The sequence below is a fragment of the Octopus sinensis genome, linkage group LG9, assembly GCF_006345805.1.
Source record: "Octopus sinensis linkage group LG9, ASM634580v1, whole genome shotgun sequence".
NCBI classification, from domain to species: domain Eukaryota; kingdom Metazoa; phylum Mollusca; class Cephalopoda; order Octopoda; family Octopodidae; genus Octopus; species Octopus sinensis.
Window position 1 is genome coordinate 582,873 of NC_043005.1, and position 19,792 is coordinate 602,664.

Here is a 19,792-nt window from a genome sequence, read left to right on the forward strand (position 1 = left end):
GAAACGTAATTTTAATAAATAGTGAAATTCTTTCATTAAGAATATACTCTAAAATTTCGGGGTTTTTTTTCCCAAAAATATTGTTTAATCATATTTTTAAAATACGAACAGTGTGAATCTGTAATTTGTTTCCGTTTATAATTTCAAATCAATTTCCAGAGGAAAAAGTTGATTTTAAGGGAGAATTAGCAGTTGTTTCGTGAACATCCCACGGGTACCTTGATATCTTCTTTGTTTCTTTGTCATTCTGACATGTATTGATGTTTTTCAGTATTCTTCACTCCCCAAAAACACATTTTATGAAATGATAAAGCAATGATCTATTGCTAAGATGTAAGCAACAACAAAAAATTGTAATTGTGTGTGTGTGTGTGTGTGTGTGTGTGCGCGCGCGCGCACGCTCGCTTCAGTAAGAAAAAGCATTTACTAACAGAAAAGCATGTTATTAAAGTAAGTTATCTTTTAAATACCTTTTTAAATCAATGTTGACCTAATGAAGCTCCTTACTCATGTGCATACACCCACACACTCAGCGTGAGCGATATAATTTTATAGAGAGTGAGAAAGTTTATCATGAGAAAATGAAAGATGAATTTCGAAATTTTTAAAATTAAGTGAAAAATTTCAAATTTGGTATATTGTACTTTTTCACGACGAATCCAAGTTCGTGATTCGTTTATTCCTGAAAGATCTTAGTAAAGTGTTACAGAGGTTTAAAGTTTCATAATTTTAATCTAATGGGAAAACAGAATTTGGAAGCTAAGCATTTTTTGTGTGATAAATTGTGTATCATAAAATGAAAGTGAGCATTAGAAGACCAGGTTTTAAACAAAATGAAGGCTATGTGTGAGAATTAATAGATATACGAGTAAGAGTGAGTATCAAAGAGCATGGTAAATACAGATAGATTGATGGAGATAGAGACTGGGAGAATTGTCGATCTAAAAGTCGAGTTATTTCTCATAGAAAATTACATTTTTTAATTATTATTAACGGACAGCATTGTCTTTGGGATGCAGATTTTGAAAATGAAATTAATTTTTCTAAAAGATGCAGTGTTTTAGAGCCTTCTAGGGCTAAACACACATACACTTGCATTGTATTTTTTACACATACACACACACATATATATATATGTGTGTGTATAGATATTTCTATATAAGAAGTTTGTAATTTAATGTGTCTCGCTGCAAAGGATAATAGAAAGGAAAGTTCAATAGTCTGCAAGTGAAGTCAGCGCACGCTTCTCCAAAGACGTGTTTTACTGGCAACAACAAGTCCAATTTAAAAATACTAGGATCATTTGAAGAGTACAGTTCTTTGATTCACTCCGACCATTTTGAAGCGGGAGCAACAATGAACAGCATCAATTATACCCAGAGAAAATAGTAATCATCGGAATTCTCTTGATTAGATATGTGCATGGCAGGGGTTAACCTGACGTTAAACAACACCTCAGGTGTGTTTGATCTGCCAGAGAGATGTAAGAAACGTGCATAGCGAAAACTGCAAGAAACGTACAAAGTGAAAAATGTAAGAAATGTTTCACGTACGTTATACAATGTAGTCTTAGATTATTCTAAGTAGAATGAATAATTAGAGAGAGAATACTTCGAAGAATGATCGTGAATCTGTCGCCTCAATGAAGATTTACCTGGGGTTAAACCAACATAATAAGCAACAAAAGAATTACTTACTTTTCGGTTTGCAAAATCATTAGCAGGAATTCCATCTCGATAAAAGTCCCATTCTTGTAGTCTGAAAAAAGTATATATGCATGTGTATATGTAAATATTATAACAGTATGTTATAAAAATATTTTTGCTATTCCTGAAAATTATTCTTCCAAGCACTTGAAAGACTGTTGAAAAGTAGTGGATACCTACCAGGTATAAAACCGAACCTGAATCAAACAATAATAATAATGATAATCTTTTCTGCTGAAGGCAGAATGTCTGGAATTTTGGGAGAGGGGACTAAGCGATTACATCGACCCCGGTGTTTCACTGGTACTTAATTTATCGACCCTGAAAGGTGAAAAGCTAAATTGACTTCGGTGGAATTTCAACTCAGAATGTAAAGACGGACGAAATTCTGCTAAGCATATCACCCGGCATGCTAACGATTCTGCCAGCTCGCCGCATTAATAAGAAGAAAAGAAGAAGAAGAAGAAGAAGAAGAAGAAGAAGAAGAAGAAGAAGAAGAAGAAGAAGAAGAAGAAGAAGAAGAAGAAGAAGAAGAAGAAGAAGAAGAAATACAACAAAAGCTATAAAACAAATGAAATCGAAACTAAAACTAGCACAACAACGGACCATGATAAAACGATGGCAAGAAAAACTAAATGCAAAAGAAATAGATAAAGAAAAATCCCAGGATTGGTTGAGAAGCTCAGGACTCAAAGCAGAGACGGAAGGATTTTTAATTGCAGCACAAGACCAAAGCCTCCCCACCAGAAATTACCAAAAACATGTAATGAAAAGAAATATGACAAGTAACTGCAGAATATGTGGAGATGGACAAGAAACAATAAATCATATTATCTCTGGCTGCCCAGTCCTGGCTAGGAAGGAATATATTCACAGACATGACAGAGTTGGGACCTACATACACTGGAAGCTATGCTAACATTATGGAATAACAACAGAAAAAAGATGGTATAGGCACACTCCAGAGAAGGTCACAGAAAACGAGACGAGAAAGCAACCATACTCTGGGATATGCCAATACACACAGATAGAGAAATTAAGGCCAATAGGCCAGATATAGTTGTTAGAGATCATGAAGAAAAAATGCTTTCTAATTGATGTATCAATACCAGCAGATGACAGTGTCTCTAAAAGAAATGGAGAAACTCTCAAAATACAAGGACCTGGAAATAGAGGTAACCCGAATGTGGAATCTAAAAACAGAAACAATTCCTATCATAGTAGGCGCATTAGGTAATATAAAAAATAAAAATAAAAAAAATAATAATAATAATGATGATGATGATGATGATGATGATGATGATGATGATGGAATGTTATTGCAGAGTAAGAGCAATACTCAAGACAGAGCTGAATGTGAGAAACAGGATCGAAGCGATCAATGCTTTAGCCAAACCAGTTGTGCCTTACAGTTTCAATATTGTTACCTAGTCAATTACTAAAATATGTAATCTTGACAGAAAAATACGAAAATTGTTGACAATGCATAGAATGCACCACCCTAAGGCAGATATAGAACGACTTTATCTGCCAAGAAAAGAGGGAGGCCGTGGACTTTTACAACTGGAAATAACAACGAAGATTGCTGCAATTGGCCTAGACACCTACCTGAAAAACTTTGAGGACTGGATGTTAAAACTTGTCTCAAAACATGAAAACAAGAAAGCATCATACTCCGTAACAAAACAGGTAAAGGAATATCTAAGTGAATTCCGAATACAACAAATTTCGGAATTAGACATACAAGAAACAAGCACAGAAAAAGCTAAGCGCATGAAAACCCGTGCTAAAACTGCTGCTTTAGATATTCTGAATGATTAATGGCAAGAAAAACCTCTCTATGGCAAATACCCAAAGAGAGCGAATAATGCAGATGTTGACAAAGCCCTGACCCATCAATGGCTAATGGCCTCTCGCTTAAAATCTGAAACAGAAGGGTTTATCATAGCAGCTCAAGATCAATGCCTACCAACAAGGAACTATCAGGCCAACATATTAAAGAACGGCAGTAGCCCAACATGTCGTGTATGTCAACAACAAAATGAAACCATTGATCATGTTGTCTCCAAGTGCAGTCTTCTAGCGCCTACAGAGTATCTCAACAGGCATGATAGAGCTGCACAATATATTCACTGGGTAATTTGCAAAAACCTGGATTTGCCCCATGAAAAAAACTGGTGGGAACACAATCCACCTCCTGTGCTTGAAAATGACCACATCTCACTCCTCTGGAACTTCACCATTCAAACTGACAGGAAGATAGATGCAAATAGGCCAGACATCATATTGAAAGACTTCAGACAAAGAAAATGCCTCCTCATTGATATGACTGCCCCAATCGATATAAACGTATCTGTCAAGACCTACCAAAAACTGAGCAAATATAAAGATCTTGAAATAGAAATCAGCAAAATGTGGAAACTGAAGACTAAAACAATACCTGTTGTTATAGGTGCCCCGGGAATGATAGCAAAAGGGGCTGATTGCTACCTAACTCAGATACCAGGAAACCCAAAAATGGCAGAAATTCAAAAGATAATGCTCATGGGAACTGCTCATATCCTACGCAAAATACTTTCTATATAATCTCAAGTTTTAAAACAAACATAATTTTCGTATGTTTTTTTTTAGACATTCACTAGTAAAACACTAAATACAAAACCAAATATATGGCACACTAGGCATAACAACAACAGGAACTTCCAACCTGTTGTCTCTTGAGGTCTCTGGGTAAGACTTGGAGCCAACTTGTACAAATGTAAAGCAAAAGTCAAACATAGAATAATGATGATGATAATAATAATAATAATAATAATAATAATAATAATAATAATAATAATAATAATAATAATACTGCTGTGACAACACATAAAACAATATCATTGATGATGATGGTGGTGATGGTGATGGTGATGATGATAATGATGATGGTAATGGTGGTGATAATGATGATAGTGATGGTAATGGTGATGATAATAACAATAATAAGCCGACTACGGCTGCTATAATGGTACGATTATAATTGTAACGGCAATGATGGCCGTCTCCCCACGAGCCAATCAAAGCTAAAAAATGATAACATTATCGTAGCACCAAAATGTTTTTTGGAAACTAAAAGGAAAACTAAATCAGTATACCAAATCGCTTGTCCTATGGTTAATCTGGAAGCGCGTCCCCCAGGGAAGAGCCAGCCTGGGATCGAAAAGTCATCAACTGGCACAAACTCTTCTCCGAATACGGACATGGATGGTCACTTGAACGGGAAATCCCCCAACTCGAGCCCTCCAAGTTCACCACCACAACCACCACAGAAAGAAAAATGTAAGCGGAACAAATGGACCCGAGAAGAGTATAAAGAAGTAATATACGCTTATTACTATGCATTAGGTAGGCCATCTCAAGAGAGACACACCGCAAACTCTTACAGTATATGGAGAACACGGAATCAAGACAGTAGGCCCTATTTGGACGAGAACAAATTAGCAAATGTGAGGAGGGATATCTTTAGAAATAACAGACTCACAGACAGTGAAATAAGCGCAATCAAGCACGCAACGGAAAATGACATAAATATAAGACACAAAGGAAATGAAGAATCAGATGAACAGTATAGCCCGCCACGAGGCTTAATTGAAACACTGCCATCTGACCAAAGTACGCAAAGGCCTGAAGATACAAGAAATTCTATTGTACCTGTTAAAGATAGCCAGGAAAACGAAAAAACAACAGTAACTGAAGATCTCGCATTTGCTGAAGAACACAGAGAGTCCATGGCAGAAATGAGGCAGAAAATCCTGAATACGCTTGAAGTTGTAAGACATACAAGTATGAATGATAGAGAACCGCTTCATAAACTCTCAAATACAAACCAAAATAAAAAACAAATCCAAATTGGCAACTATGTAACAAATGAAATAATACGAGAATTAAAACCTGATTTTACTGAGTTAAATGAAATTATTTACGCTTCTGCTAGGGCAATTGAAACCAGCTGTATGCCCCCGAAAAAACAAAGAAAACAAAACCTGGGAAGAAATCAAACCTGGAGAAGTAAAATTGAAAAAGAGATTGAATTTATGAGAGGGGAAATATCAATATTAAATGAACTAATATGTGGAAATGATGTAAGATCCAGAACAGGAAGAAAGATGAAGAGAAAATTTGGATCCTCACCAAGAGAAGAACTGATATCAATAAAAGAAACGCTGAAACAAAAAGTCCAAGCAAAAGCCCAAAGAATACGAAGATTTGAGAAGAGAAACAAGTTTTACAAGCAAAATAAGCTGTTCACATCCAATGCCAAAAAATTCTACAGAGAAATAGGGAAGGAGAAAGTAACCGTTAAAGACCCCCCTCCCATGGAAGAAGTTCAAAACTTTTGGAAAAGGATTTGGAGTGACAAGAAGACGTACAACATAAATGCAGACTGGATTATACAAACTGAAGGATCCTACCAAAATTTACAACAAGCATGGGAAGACATCACAATAGCAGACCTAAGAAAAGCACTCACGAAGGCCCATAATTGGAAATCCCCCGGTAAAGATAGGGTGCCGAATTTCTGGCTCGCATCGCTCCCGTGCGCACACGGTAAGCTAGTTCAGCTGCTCAATGGAATTATGAGAGACCCAAAGAAAACACCTGAATGGTTAGCAAGTGGCATTACTTACCTACTCCCAAAGAATAACGAAACCAACCTTCCAAAAAACTATCGGCCTATAACCTGTCTATCCACCACGTATAAAATCCTAACATCTATCCTGGCGGAGAAAACATATGCATTCATGGAGAAGAACGATATTGTCCCCATTGAACAAAAAGGGTGCCGCCGAGGCTCTTACGGATGCAAAGATCAACTGCTAATCAATCGTATGATCCTTGAGAACTGTCACAACAAGCGCAGAAATCTCAGCACCGCATGGATTGACTATAAAAAGGCCTTCGACAGTATACCGCATCCATGGATCTTGAGATCGCTGGACATCTTCAAAATTTCCCCTGTGATTTCAAACTTCCTGAAGCACAATATGTCGTTGTGGAATACGAATCTCCAATTATACCACTCTAATGGAGTACTTGCCTCAGAAAATATAAACATCAACTGTGGAATTTTTCAAGGTGACTCACTTTCACCTTTAATATTCTGCATAGCCCTAATACCCCTAACAAGTGAATTAAACAGAACAGGGTATGGGTATAAAATTGCCAATAAAAAAATAAGCCATCTATTTTATATGGATGACTTAAAACTTTATGGTAAAGACAATAATGAACTTGAAGGCCTATTGCGCACCGTGAAAGCATTCAGCGATGACATCGGGATGGAGTTTGGACTTGAGAAGTGTGCCAAGGCCACTTTCCAGAAAGGGAAAGTGAAGACCACAAATTCAGTCGTGTTAGATGTTGACACAGTCATAAGAGAGATTGAGCAAGAACAAACATACAAATATTTAGGGATAAATGAAGGCTCTGGTATTCAGCATGCAAGCATGAAAGAGAAAATCAGGAAGGAATGTTATAGGAGAGTTCGTGCAGTCCTGAAATCTGAACTAAATGCACGTAACAAGGTGTTAGCTATAAATTCCTTAGCAGTTCCAGTTGTTACTTATAGCTAAATTCCTTAGCAGTTCCAGTTGTTACTTATAGCATATGGAATATGAGTGAAGTAAAGAATATAGATAGAAAAATACGCAAGCTGCTGAGTTGTAATAGGATGCACCACCCAAAGGCAGACGTAGATCGCCTTTACCTTCCCAGAGCCCAAGGAGGTCGAGGCCTGATCCAATTTGAACTAGCTTACAAAACAACCACAATTGGACTGGCCAAATATCTCGAAATATCGAATGACTGGATGCTAAAGCTCGTGGAAAATCACGAGAAACGAAAGAAGCTTCATTCTATCATCAAGGAAAGCAAAAAATTTGCTATTGATCTCGTGCAGGATACCCAAACTGAACAACCCATATTTAAAAAATATGAACGAAATACTGAGTTTGGTTTAATGGCCTACCAATATACACTATGAGTTTCTTTGCCCTAGGAGTCGGGAAGACACTCGGCAAGAAATGGAAGAAAATTTGAAAGAAGAGAAAAAAAGTAACAACAACAACAACAACAACAAAAACAACAACAACAACAATAACAACAACAACAACAACAACAACAACAATAATAATAATAATAATAATAATAATAACAACAATAATGGTAATAATATAGGGTTGAGGTAACTCCTCCAGAAGATACAGAAGCAAAAAAAGAAGAGTGTCATTGTTATGAAGTGAATGATATTTCGACATCTCGTTTGTTTTGCACAGGTTCAAAAAAATAAACTTGTCAATCTACTTCCTTTATTGCCCACAATGGCCTAAGCACAGAGGAGACAAACAAGGACAGACAAATGAGTTTCGAGTCCAGTGCTCAACTGGTACTTAATTTATCGACCCCGAAAGGATGAAAGGCAAAGTCGACCTCGGCGGAATTTGAACTCAGAACGTAACAGCAGACATAATACCACTAAGCATTTCGTCCGGCGTGATAACGTTTCTGCCAGCTCGCCGCTTTTGTTTGAGTTTATCTTGGCTTTATATAGTCTCTGATAAATTTATCTTTTCGGATATAGATGGAGCTCTATTGGATGATAAGTGTATCACTTCAGGTCTGGAGGTTGAAATCGAATAAAAGAAATCATTTTAAAAACATAGTCCACAAACTTTACCTCTCCAAAAGACAAAGGTAAAATTTTCTCAGTCGTAATCAAATAACATCAAGAAAAATTAACTCCGGGTTAGAAGTCTGCTGACCAACCAAGCTGTCCATCTACATACATCTTTTTGTGAACCCTAAAGAACAAGGTAAGAAAATTTTTATAAATCTCTTAAATAGAGCTCAAATAATATCAACAAATAAAGGAATTTGCTGACCAACTAACCTTTCCGCCTACTGTCTTTTCTGAACTCTAGATAATCAAATTTCTAAGCTTAAATCTTCATGACCTAAAGCTGATATGCTTAAATAAACACACCGAATCACAAAATTTTACATGTTGGACAGAACGCTGCACAATAACTTCTAACTTCATAAAACAAACAAGTTAAGTACAGATAGCAACAACAACAATAACTCAACCTACTTACTTAGCTGCAGAATAACTTATAACTTCTCACCTACCTTCATTTTCTTGTGAACCCTAAAAAACAAGCTCAGAAGCTGACACACCTAAACAGACACACCTGATTGCAATGTTGTACACATGCCACTGAACTCTAAACAATAACACAACACCAACGTTTATTAATAAAAATCTACTGTAATATTATTGTATCAAACCTCGTCATACAACCAGAGCTCCATCTACAGCAGAAAAAAAAACCAAACTTACTGGAGACTATATATGACCCAGAATATCTGAGTCCGCGGAAGGCTAAAACTTCAAAGTCACTGACAACACTATTCTTGTAATATATATATATATATATATATCACCGTGATCACTGTGACCGACCAGGCTATCAGATGTTGCTACATATCGCTGGTCACAATGCGCTTCGCATTATTTTAGCCTTCAAATGACGCCACCTCGCTGGCTAAACGAGCAGGCCAATATATATATATATACGTTCAGCAAAATTTAGATTCAAATGAACATGGTACTTCAGTTAGATGCGCCAGAATTTTGTACGGTGTTATCTATATAAATCCATGGGGTGATTATAATCAAAATAAGCAACAAGAATATCTTCAGTAATTTGGTACGATCGTTTCACGCTACTTCATTTTATTAAGCATTGTAAGTATTACAACAGTTTTAAAATGTTGAGCAATCATCAGCCATTAATAGAGGTTTTCCATCAATACATATACTTATTTTCATGTTAATTGATAATATTATAAAGCGGGTAGATATACGGACAAAGATGTTGATTTGAATGTTAAGAACATTAAGGTCTTAGAATTTATCTTCTGACTGAAGAATATTCTTTAAGTTATATGGAACTGCTAGAAAGTGGGGAGGGATGTTCTGTTGGATGGAGACAAAAGAGATTTTCTATTTATAGAAGTAGGTAGGGGTGAAATAAATGTCAGAAATTATTCCTAAAGAAAATTAAAGTGGAAGGGGTTATATTGTCTTAGAGGCTGTTTACTCCTATTTGGCAATGCGATTTTGTATCAAGAAAACTAGGTCAATGCTAAATGATCACAATGGCCATCCATAAACTAAATAGTTACAGAAAATACAGAGATTCCTTTATACTTATACAAATATATACAAATATGCATCCGCTTTAATCTTTAAGATTATACTTGGCTAGTAGGGGTTGATTATTTCAATAAGTTGGATTAAAAGAGAATTATAAATCTAATATTTATTAAGATCGTACCAGATTACCGAAGATATTCTTGTTGCTTATTTGGATATATATATATATATATATATATATATATATATATATATATATATATATATATATATATATGAAAGGAGGTGCGAAAATGCAATTTTAAAAGATGTCTATTCACTTGACCGGTTTCACTTTTTTAGAAAAAGATTATCAAAAGTAAACTGTAAAGCTTTGTTGTGTTAAGTACTGGTTGTCACAAAAATATTACAATATATATATGCATTCTTTGATAATAATAAGAACATGTTAAAAACAGTTTACAAGGAAAAATCTTGGGAAAATATAAAAAAAAGTTCATTAAAATATTGGGCACAAAAAATTACAATACATATATACATTCTTTGATAATAATAAGAAAATGTTAAAAACAGTTTACAGAAAAAAATTTTTTTTGAGAAATTATATATATATATATACATATATATATACTCTTTTACTCTTTTACTCGTTTCAGTCATTTGACTGCGGCCATGCTGGAGCACCGCCTTTTAGTCGAGCAAATCGATCACAGGACTTATTCTTTGGAAGCCTAGTACTTATTGTATTGGTCTCTTTGCCAAACCACTAAGTTACGAGGACATAAATATACCAGCATCGGTTGTCAAGCGATGTTTGGGGGACAAACACAGACACAAATATATGCACACACACATACATATATAAATGTATATATACACATATATACGACGGGCTTCTTTCAGTTTCCGTCTACCAAATCCACTCACAAGGCTTTGGTCTGCTCGAGACTATAGTAGAAGACACTTGCCCAAGGTGTCACGCGGTGGGACTGAACCCGGAACCATGTGATTGGTAAGCAAGCTACTTACCACACAGCCAATACTAGTAATATCAAATATATTTGTATATGCAAACATGTGCATATATATGTATGTTACACACACATACACACATACGTATGTCAGTCAATGTATGTATACATATATACCCATGTATATCTATGTGTGTGTATATATATATATGCATATATGTATACATACGTATAAATGTGTGTATGCGTCTGTGTGTGTATACACATATAGATATATACATGTATATATATATGATATAGGTGTGGATGTACACACACATACACACATATAGATATATAAACATGGGTGTACACATATATAAATGAATAAATATGCTTACATTTATGTAGATACATATGCGTTTAAATAAATACTTATTGGGGTAGATGGACGAGTATTTATATGTGTATGTGTGTATGTGTGTGTGTGTGTGTGTGTGTGTGTGTGTGTGTGTGTGTGTGCGTGCGTGCGTTCAGCATCTTCCTTACCCTTTACAAACCAGTTTTATCATTCCCTCCGATCCAATGGTCATTGTTTGGTCGACCCAAGCACCAGGATTTATAAGTTTCTTGAATGCGAAACTGCAAAAACATAGATTCAGGAGAAAAAATGTATTAATTCACATAATAATACTGTAGAGAGGAATATTTTTAATATATATATATATAATAAAAAACGATTACCTATGTACTAATTAGTTTCACTCGTTAATATTTACGTATATGGACATGCAAACATCTGCAAGATCATCAGCATCTGTCGTTAATTTTAAATAAAAAAATGTTCTCTAACCGGTAAATTGACTGCTGTAGTTTATTAAGTGCAGAGTAATTCCCGATCTCAGCGCGCCAAAGTGAAGGCATTTGAAAGATACACATACATATAATTTGTAGAACTTTATACATGCTGAATTGCGGTTGAGCGTTCTGTATCTAGTTCTGGAAATTGTGTTTTATAAAATTTACGGCAGCGAATTCGTGACGAACCCTTTTTCTTTTCACTGTCGTTTTTTCACTTCATCTTTTTTACAGCGGCCCTCTCGATCTATACCTGTTGTTGTGCTCTTTCCTTCATATCTTCGTTACCAGCTCCTTCACTCTCTCTTTCAGACCTTCCTCTTCCTATCTCCCCTCTCCTTTTTCATATCTTCTTTCTTTTTCCGCTTCCCTCTCCCTTCCTTTGTCTCTCTTTACACCTATCTCTCTCCCTCTCTTTTCCATATCCTTCTCCTTTTCTCATCTCTTTCCCTCATTCTGTCTCTCCCTCCCTTTGTCTCTTTCTACATCTACCTCTCTCTCTCTCTGTTTCATAACTCTCACTTTTCCTCTCCTCTCCCTCCATTTCATATCTTCCTCCTTTTCTCACTTCTCTCTCCCTTCTTTTGTCTCCCTCTCCATCTACCTCTTTCCCTCTCACCTCACCCTCTCCCTCATATACTTCTCTTCTCACTCCGTCTCTCCACATCCTTCATTTTCTCATAAGACAACATAAGACAACACAATATAGTCACATGCAATACATATCGCCCACCAGATGGTCCAAACCACATAGGCAAGTTTGAAGATTGCCTCACAAGAATTAAAGAAATCCTCATGAAACTGGAACACCACGTGAGCATATTTCTTATGAGTGATTTCAACTTCCCCAACGTCAAATGGCTCGAAGGACTCATGCTTTCAAGAATGACTCATTGCAAGCAAGCACAGGTGGAGTCCCTGCTCAACCTCACTAATGACCTATTCACGGAGCAAGTTGTACTTAGACCAACTAGGGCGAATAACATTTTGGATCTCTGCTTCACAAATAATATGGACATCGTTCATGGTGTGAAAATGACGCCGACACTAGTTTCGGATCACAACATAATAGAAATGTCTATGTATGGACCAAAAGTAGCTAGAGAAATACAGTCTTAAGGAAGCACCCAGAATCTCTCCAATCGGAACCAGAAATATGTCCCACAGCATAAGGCCAACACAAAAAGGAACAAGATTCCAAGGAAGAGGAAGATCCTCATGAGACGACGGACGAAGGATGCAAATAACCTCAACCAACATTCCAAAAGTGGTGAAAGGTCCCACCTAAAAACAACACTGATGGAGAGTGAAAAAAGGCTGTGTGTGTGTGTGTGAGAGAGAGAGAGAGAGAGAGAGAGTGATAGGAATGATATTACAAACAACTGGGGTTTTTTTGTATGTTTCTGAATGGCCTTCCAGGCTGCAATTGCTTTGGTTTCAGCGCATCATATCAGATCAAAACATCTGCTACGCAAGTACGTCTCCGATAATAAAATTCAAAAATATCTGTTAGAAAATGGTGTACTTATTCATTAAAATAACAAGAAATAAAAAGCACTTACTCGTTGATAAGCATAAGTAAATAAGTGTGAGGGGCCAAAATTTTGAAGAGTGGATGCGTCGGATGTATATTCCTATGCATGTGAGCACTGACAATTTGCATCAGCATATGGGTTAAACCTGAAAAAGAATATTATTTTCATCTTGTATTTTACATCATATATGCGATAAGCGATTTAACACGAATACATTTTTATAGTTTTTTGCTGTTTTACTGGCTTCAGTGTTACAGGGGTGACCACAATGGAGCAATGCTTTCATGGGTTTTTAGTCCTAGTCTTCTATAAATTTAATTTATTAATATCTAGGTTGTTTTATAGGAAGCCTGACTCGAGTTCACAACTATCTATCTATCTATCTATCTATCTATCTATCTATCTATCTATCTATCTATCTATCTATCTATCTATCTATCTATCTATCTGTCTATCTATCTATCTATCTATTTTTCTTCTTTTTTCTTTTGTTCCTTTTCCTTTTCTTTTTTTTCTTTCTTCTTTTTTTATTTTTTATTTTATTTTATTTATTTTTTTTGTTCTTTTCTTCTCTTTTACGATCCCTCTTGATCGAAAACCTACGCCACCCTTTTTTTTTCATCCCCCAAAAGAAAAGCTCTACCTTGTAACTTGTCCCATCTGTGTGCAGCCCTGTGTGGCCAATAAAGAAACTTATCTATCTATCCATCTATCTATCTATCTATCTATCTGTCTGTCTGTCTGTCTGTCTGTCTGTCTGTCTGTCTGTCTGTCTATCTGTCTATCTATCTATCTATCTATCTATCTATCTATCTATCTATCTATCTGTCTACCAGTCTGCATGTCTGTGTATCTCTCCGTCTGTCTATCTATCTATCTATCTATACATGTTTGTATGTATGTATTGCAAATTTTATTAGCAATAATATATAGAAATTTTTTTATTTTATGGTTAATTTTCCATAATATTTTCCCAGAAGATTTGGAGATGTTCCTTATAAAGTATTCATCAAGCAGAAATTACTGTCACCGACAGTACAATGCATCTCTACGACTTCCAAGGAGGAGGAAGTGGACCAGCGAAGGAAACAGGATAGTGATGCAGTGCTACTTAGAAAGTGAACCTAAAAGAAGGGGCCATAGAAAATGGGTGTTGATACTTTGGGTAGAGAAGGGTATGTTTCAAGTAACTGAGCTGAGATCAGTAGATCAAGCTAATGAAGTGGATGAGAGAAATGGAGGGGAGAAGAGATCACTTGAGAACTGGAAAAGAAAGACCAGACAGTGGGAAAGACAAACAACGACATAAGAGATACAACTGAAACAAAAGAAGAACCCAAAGGAAAAAAATAATAACAATAAGGAAGGGACAACTGGCTTTGAGTGATTTGAGTGATTTAAGTGGGGAAGATGAGAATATTTTAGATGAGTTTCAGGAAATAAATGAGTAAAGAAATAAGAAAAAGTTTGCCAGCATTAAAAGACACCAACAGAAGGAGGCTACAAGGAGTGACTTGGAAAGTAGATTCTGTTGTCAGTTGGATAGGATAGATGATAAATATATAGGAGACACTAACTTATTGATCTGTGCAGGAGGGGTAGTAGTTACTAGAAGATTGGATATTCCACTGGGTAAGATTGGAAAAGAGTAAATGTGGAAAAGGAGACTACAAAACAAAGTGGAGACTTTAAAACAAGACCTGGGTAGAATAGAAGCCTGGAAACTGAACAAGTTAGGAAGCACAAGATACAGATCTTCCCTTGAGAAAAGATACCTAGGCAAGAAAGCATTTGGGACAATAATAGAAGATTTGAAACAGCGTATCATAGCAGTAGCAGGCAGCATCTCCAGTTATAAGAAAAGAATAGATCTGTATCAACAGAATAGATTATTTGAGACAGACCAAAGGAGATTTTATAACCAAATAAAGATGAGAAACCTAATGCAGAAGAAGCTAGAAAGTTTTGCAGTAATATTTGGGATAGACCAAATGCAGTATGGTTAAAGAAAGTGAGGAAAGAAGCAGTGAGTGAGAAACAGCCAAATCTATGATTAGCTACTCTCTTTTACTCTTTTACTTGTTTCAGTCATTTGACTGCGGCCATGCTGGAGCACCGTCTTTAATCGAGCAACTCGACCCTGGGACTTATTCTTTTGTAAGCCCAGTACTTATTCTATAGGTCTCTTTTGCCGAACCGCTAAGTGACGGGGACATAAACACACCAGCATCGGTTGTCAAGCAATGCTAGGGGGACAAACACAGATACACAAACACACATACATATATATATATATACGACGGGCTTCTTTCAGTTTCCATCTACCAAATCCACTCACAAGGCTTTGGTCGGCCGTAGGCTATAGTAGAAGACACTTGTCCCAGGTGCCACGCAGTGGGACTGAACCCGGAACCATGCGGCTGGTAAACAAGCTACTTACCACACAGCCACTCCTGCGCCTAGTGTATTAAGTGTTAGGAAAAATGCCGAATTGGATGGCGCCAGGACTAGAGTTTGTTCAAGGGTAATGGCAAAAGAAATTTAGTAGTTTACATGAAAGTGGATGAGGGAACAATTCCAGGATTGCCTTAATGAAAGAATAATACCAGATTAGATGGCTAGAGGGAGGACACAACCCCTTATGAAAGATAAAAGCAGGGGTAGTACAGCTAGCAATTATAGACCAATCACTTGCTTACCACTAGTGTGGAATCCGTTAACAAGAATGCTTTCAGAAAGCATTTACGAGCACCGTGACAACCAGAACCTACTACCAGAAGAACAGAAAGGTTGCAGAAAGAAGGCTAGAGGAAAACATGATCTATTATACACAGAAAAAGCAATCAATACCACCCAATCTAAAAAAAAAAAACATCTAAAAACCTTAAAAATACCCTACAATCAAGATGTATTGCAAAAGTCGGCATTACTTGGAACTGCACGCATATTGTGTAAAGTACTGTCTGTGTGAGGTCTTTGTTGTGACTTGACAAACAGTACAAAACCCCGATAGATACAACATCTTCAATCAACAACCACATGATATTGTATAATGTGCGGCGACGTCTATAATAATAATAATAATAATAATAATAATAATAATAATAATAATAAATAATAATAATAATAATAATAAACACAGTATAAAGTGATAAGTTCAGAATCTCAAGGCAACTACAGTACCAGTGATTGTAGGATCTCTAGGAATGATAAAAAAGGTACTGAAACCTATTTGAAAATGATTCCAGGCTTACCATCCCGACAGGAAGTGGAAAAAATCGTGTTAACTGGTACGGTTCATGTACTGAGAAGAGCACTATCGCTGTGAAAATAACATCCATCCATGAATTTAATATTTATTAATTTTTAAATACATATTTTATCTGTGAATTTGCGCGTGTAATCTGGGAATGCATGCAATGCCCTTCTCTGCCCTAGGTGTATGGAAAACTTGTCGAGAAACGGAAGAAAATTTGAAGAAGGAAAAACATAATAATAATAATGATGATAATAATGATAATAATGATGATGATGATGATGATGATGATGATGATGATGATGATGATAATAATAATAATTATTATTATAATAATAATAATAATAATAATAATAATAATAATAATAATAATAATAATAATAATAATAATAATGAACAGGTATGGGAAGACATCTCAATCGCCAACCTGAGGAGAATACTAACGAAGGCTCATAAGTGGAAATCCCCTGGTATTGATAGAGTACCAAATTTCTGGCTCTCATCACTCTCGTCCGCACACAAAATGTTAGTAATTTCTCTATATATAAACGGCAAAATGTCTGTGTGTGTGTCCTTTATACAGATCCACAATTTTTCAGTTAGTGGGTTCGCACTTTCTATGATCATTTCAAACCGTCCAAGGGTAGTCGTGCACATCTTTACATTTCCCAGTCACCCCGCAAAGCCATTAAAAAATTAATAGAAGTGCCTTTTTTGTGAATTTTCTATCCAAAACCCAATCAAAATGCCCGAAACTTGATACACCAATTGAATGCCAGCTAGCTATATGTGATTGGTCGGAGATTTGGACAGTACTCGCGTGTACGTGCGCACACACGCAGCTGCATATGCATGCACTAGCACTATATAATAGTATTATGAAAGACCCGGAAAAAACACCCCATTGGATGGCAAATGGTATTATTTACCTCCTCCGCAAAAATAAGAAAACGAAAGACCCAAAAAACTACCGGCCTATATGTTTATCTACTCCCTATAAGATTTTGACAGCTATTCTAGTAGAGAAAACATATACGTTTATGGAAGAGAATAACCTCTTCTCCACTGAACAAAAAGGATGCAGACGAGGCTCATACGGATGCAAAGATCAGCTCCTAATTAATCGCATGATCCTTGAGAACTGCCATAACAAGCGCAGAAAGCTCAGCTCTTCATGGATTGATTATAAAAAAGCCTTTGACAGCATACCACATTCGTGGATTCTGAAATCGCTGGACATTTTCAAAATTTCTCCTGTGATGTCAAATTTTTTAAAGTATAATATGTCACAATGGAAGACGAAGCTCCAATTATATCATTCTAATGGAGTATTGCATTCAAACAATATTAGCATAAACTGTGACAGTGTTCCACCGGGCAGGCTCACAGATACTGGTCCGACTCCAGCCTGTCGTTACCCAGCAATGGACCAGCACACATGACATAGACGGAACACAGAAATCAATGCTGTTGTCATGGAGTATTACTACCTGAGCAACCCTGTAGACGAAAAAGGGGTTCATATAGGGGATAGCGACAGAATATGCATGATCAACTCACGGAACAGAGATTATGTGATCAAGCTAGAGCAATGAGAAAAAAATCGTTGGTTCACAAAAGTAGAACTCGAAGCTATCAAAAGACAGTTATTGGAAAACAGCAGCAGAGGAAACGATGAAAATACAGTTCCTACAGATAAAAGTAATCTCATAGCAGAAAACAGTGTTGAAATCTCTAATAAACCACAGTAAAAGAACAGTGATAGCTTGCTCGATGAGAGACATATAGATGGTTTAGGAGAAGACAATAAAACTAATGGTGACATTACAGATGGGCCTTCGACAGAATAAAGGCAAGGCTACAGGAGATTCATAGCGACATTATTTGCAAACTTAAAAAGGCTGATCGATGGAAATTGAACCAAGAAACGAAAAATGTCAATTAAATTCTGAAATACATCAGAACAAACAACATCACAGAAACAAATAATTTGATCAAAGCAGCAAGTATTGTTGTAGCAGAAAATGTGGTGTCGATGTCAAGAAAAAGAAGCATAATGGGAGTGACAAAAGAAAAGATCTATTGTGGAAAAGAAGAACATGAGTGGGGTTAGATATGTTCATGAAGGAAATTTCTGAGTTAGGCTGAAATGAGAAGGGGGAAATTAAAAGCGAACAAAAATACAGGGCGCTGAAAAGGAAGTATAATATTGAAAGAAAGGGCCTGAAAGTGGTAATGGAGGAACTGAAACAGCGCTTCGTTGCAAAGAAAGCAAAGATGGTAAGATACGACTAAAGAATGAAGGGTTACCAGCAGAATAGTTTATTCAGAGTAGATCAGAAGAGATTCTATAAAGAAATAAATGGAGGATGTACAGATGAAAATTTGATACCAGATAACATTGAAAGTCAAAGGTTTTGGAATGACATCTGGAGCAAAGACAAGGAGCACAAGAAGGATGCTGAATGGTTGCAAGAACTGAAACAAACAGTAGCCTGTCCAAAACAGGCAGAAATATTTATTTCAGTTAAGGAAGTGAAGAAATCAGCAAAAAAAAAAAAAAATGAGCAACTGGAAGGCCCCGGGACCAGATGGAGTTCAAGGCTACTGGAGCAAAAGATTTGGTGAATGTCGTGCATGAATAGCTGCGCAACTCAACACTTTGTTAAATGCCGACCAAGCAAAACCAGAGTGGGTGGGACATTGGGTAGGACTGTGCTGTGCCTGAAAAACATCGGAAAAGGCAATACGGTAGACAATTACAGGCCGATATCCTGTTTGCCACTTACGTGGAAATTGTTGGTTGGAATAGTCGCAGAGTCAATGTACGGACATCTGGCAAAAAATAGAGTCCTGCCACAAGAGCAGAAGGGGTGCAAGCGTAAGTGCCAGAGGAAGACAAAACTGTACTTAGAGACTGCAAGAGGAGGAAAACTAACTTAGCAATGTCACGGATCGATTATCGTAAGGCGTACGATATGATCCCACATTCTTGTAGCAGGAGTAATCGCATGGACACTTTGCAACAAGTATGAACTTGACAGAGCAAAAAAGTGGTACGAACATAAACCCAAAGGCACCATCGAAAATGATAATGCAAAGATCCTATATGATTTTATGATTCAGTTCGACTAGGAGATAGAGAATAGGAAGCCGGACATAGTCTTAATTGAGAAAAAAGCAAACGATGCTGGATGATACATATAGCATGCCCAGCTAACAACAAAGTATGTGATAAGGAAGAGAGAAAAGTCGAGAGATATGACAGGTTAGCTTGGGAAGTTAAG

General features: G+C 36.5%; 1 protein-coding gene across 1 annotated transcript in view; it reads right to left on the reverse strand.

Annotated features, from left to right (window-relative positions):
- LOC115215746 (polyunsaturated fatty acid lipoxygenase ALOX15B-like) overlaps positions 1-19,792 on the reverse strand; it is a 71,108-nt gene that overhangs the window by 13,606 nt on the left and 37,710 nt on the right. The window contains exons 9-11 of the mRNA XM_029785042.2: positions 13,277-13,394; positions 11,406-11,498; positions 1,698-1,758 (exon numbers count right to left, since the gene is read on the reverse strand). Of these exons, the coding sequence (XP_029640902.1) occupies positions 1,698-1,758; positions 11,406-11,498; positions 13,277-13,394 (272 nt within the window). The remainder of the gene's footprint in view (positions 1-1,697; positions 1,759-11,405; positions 11,499-13,276; positions 13,395-19,792) is intronic.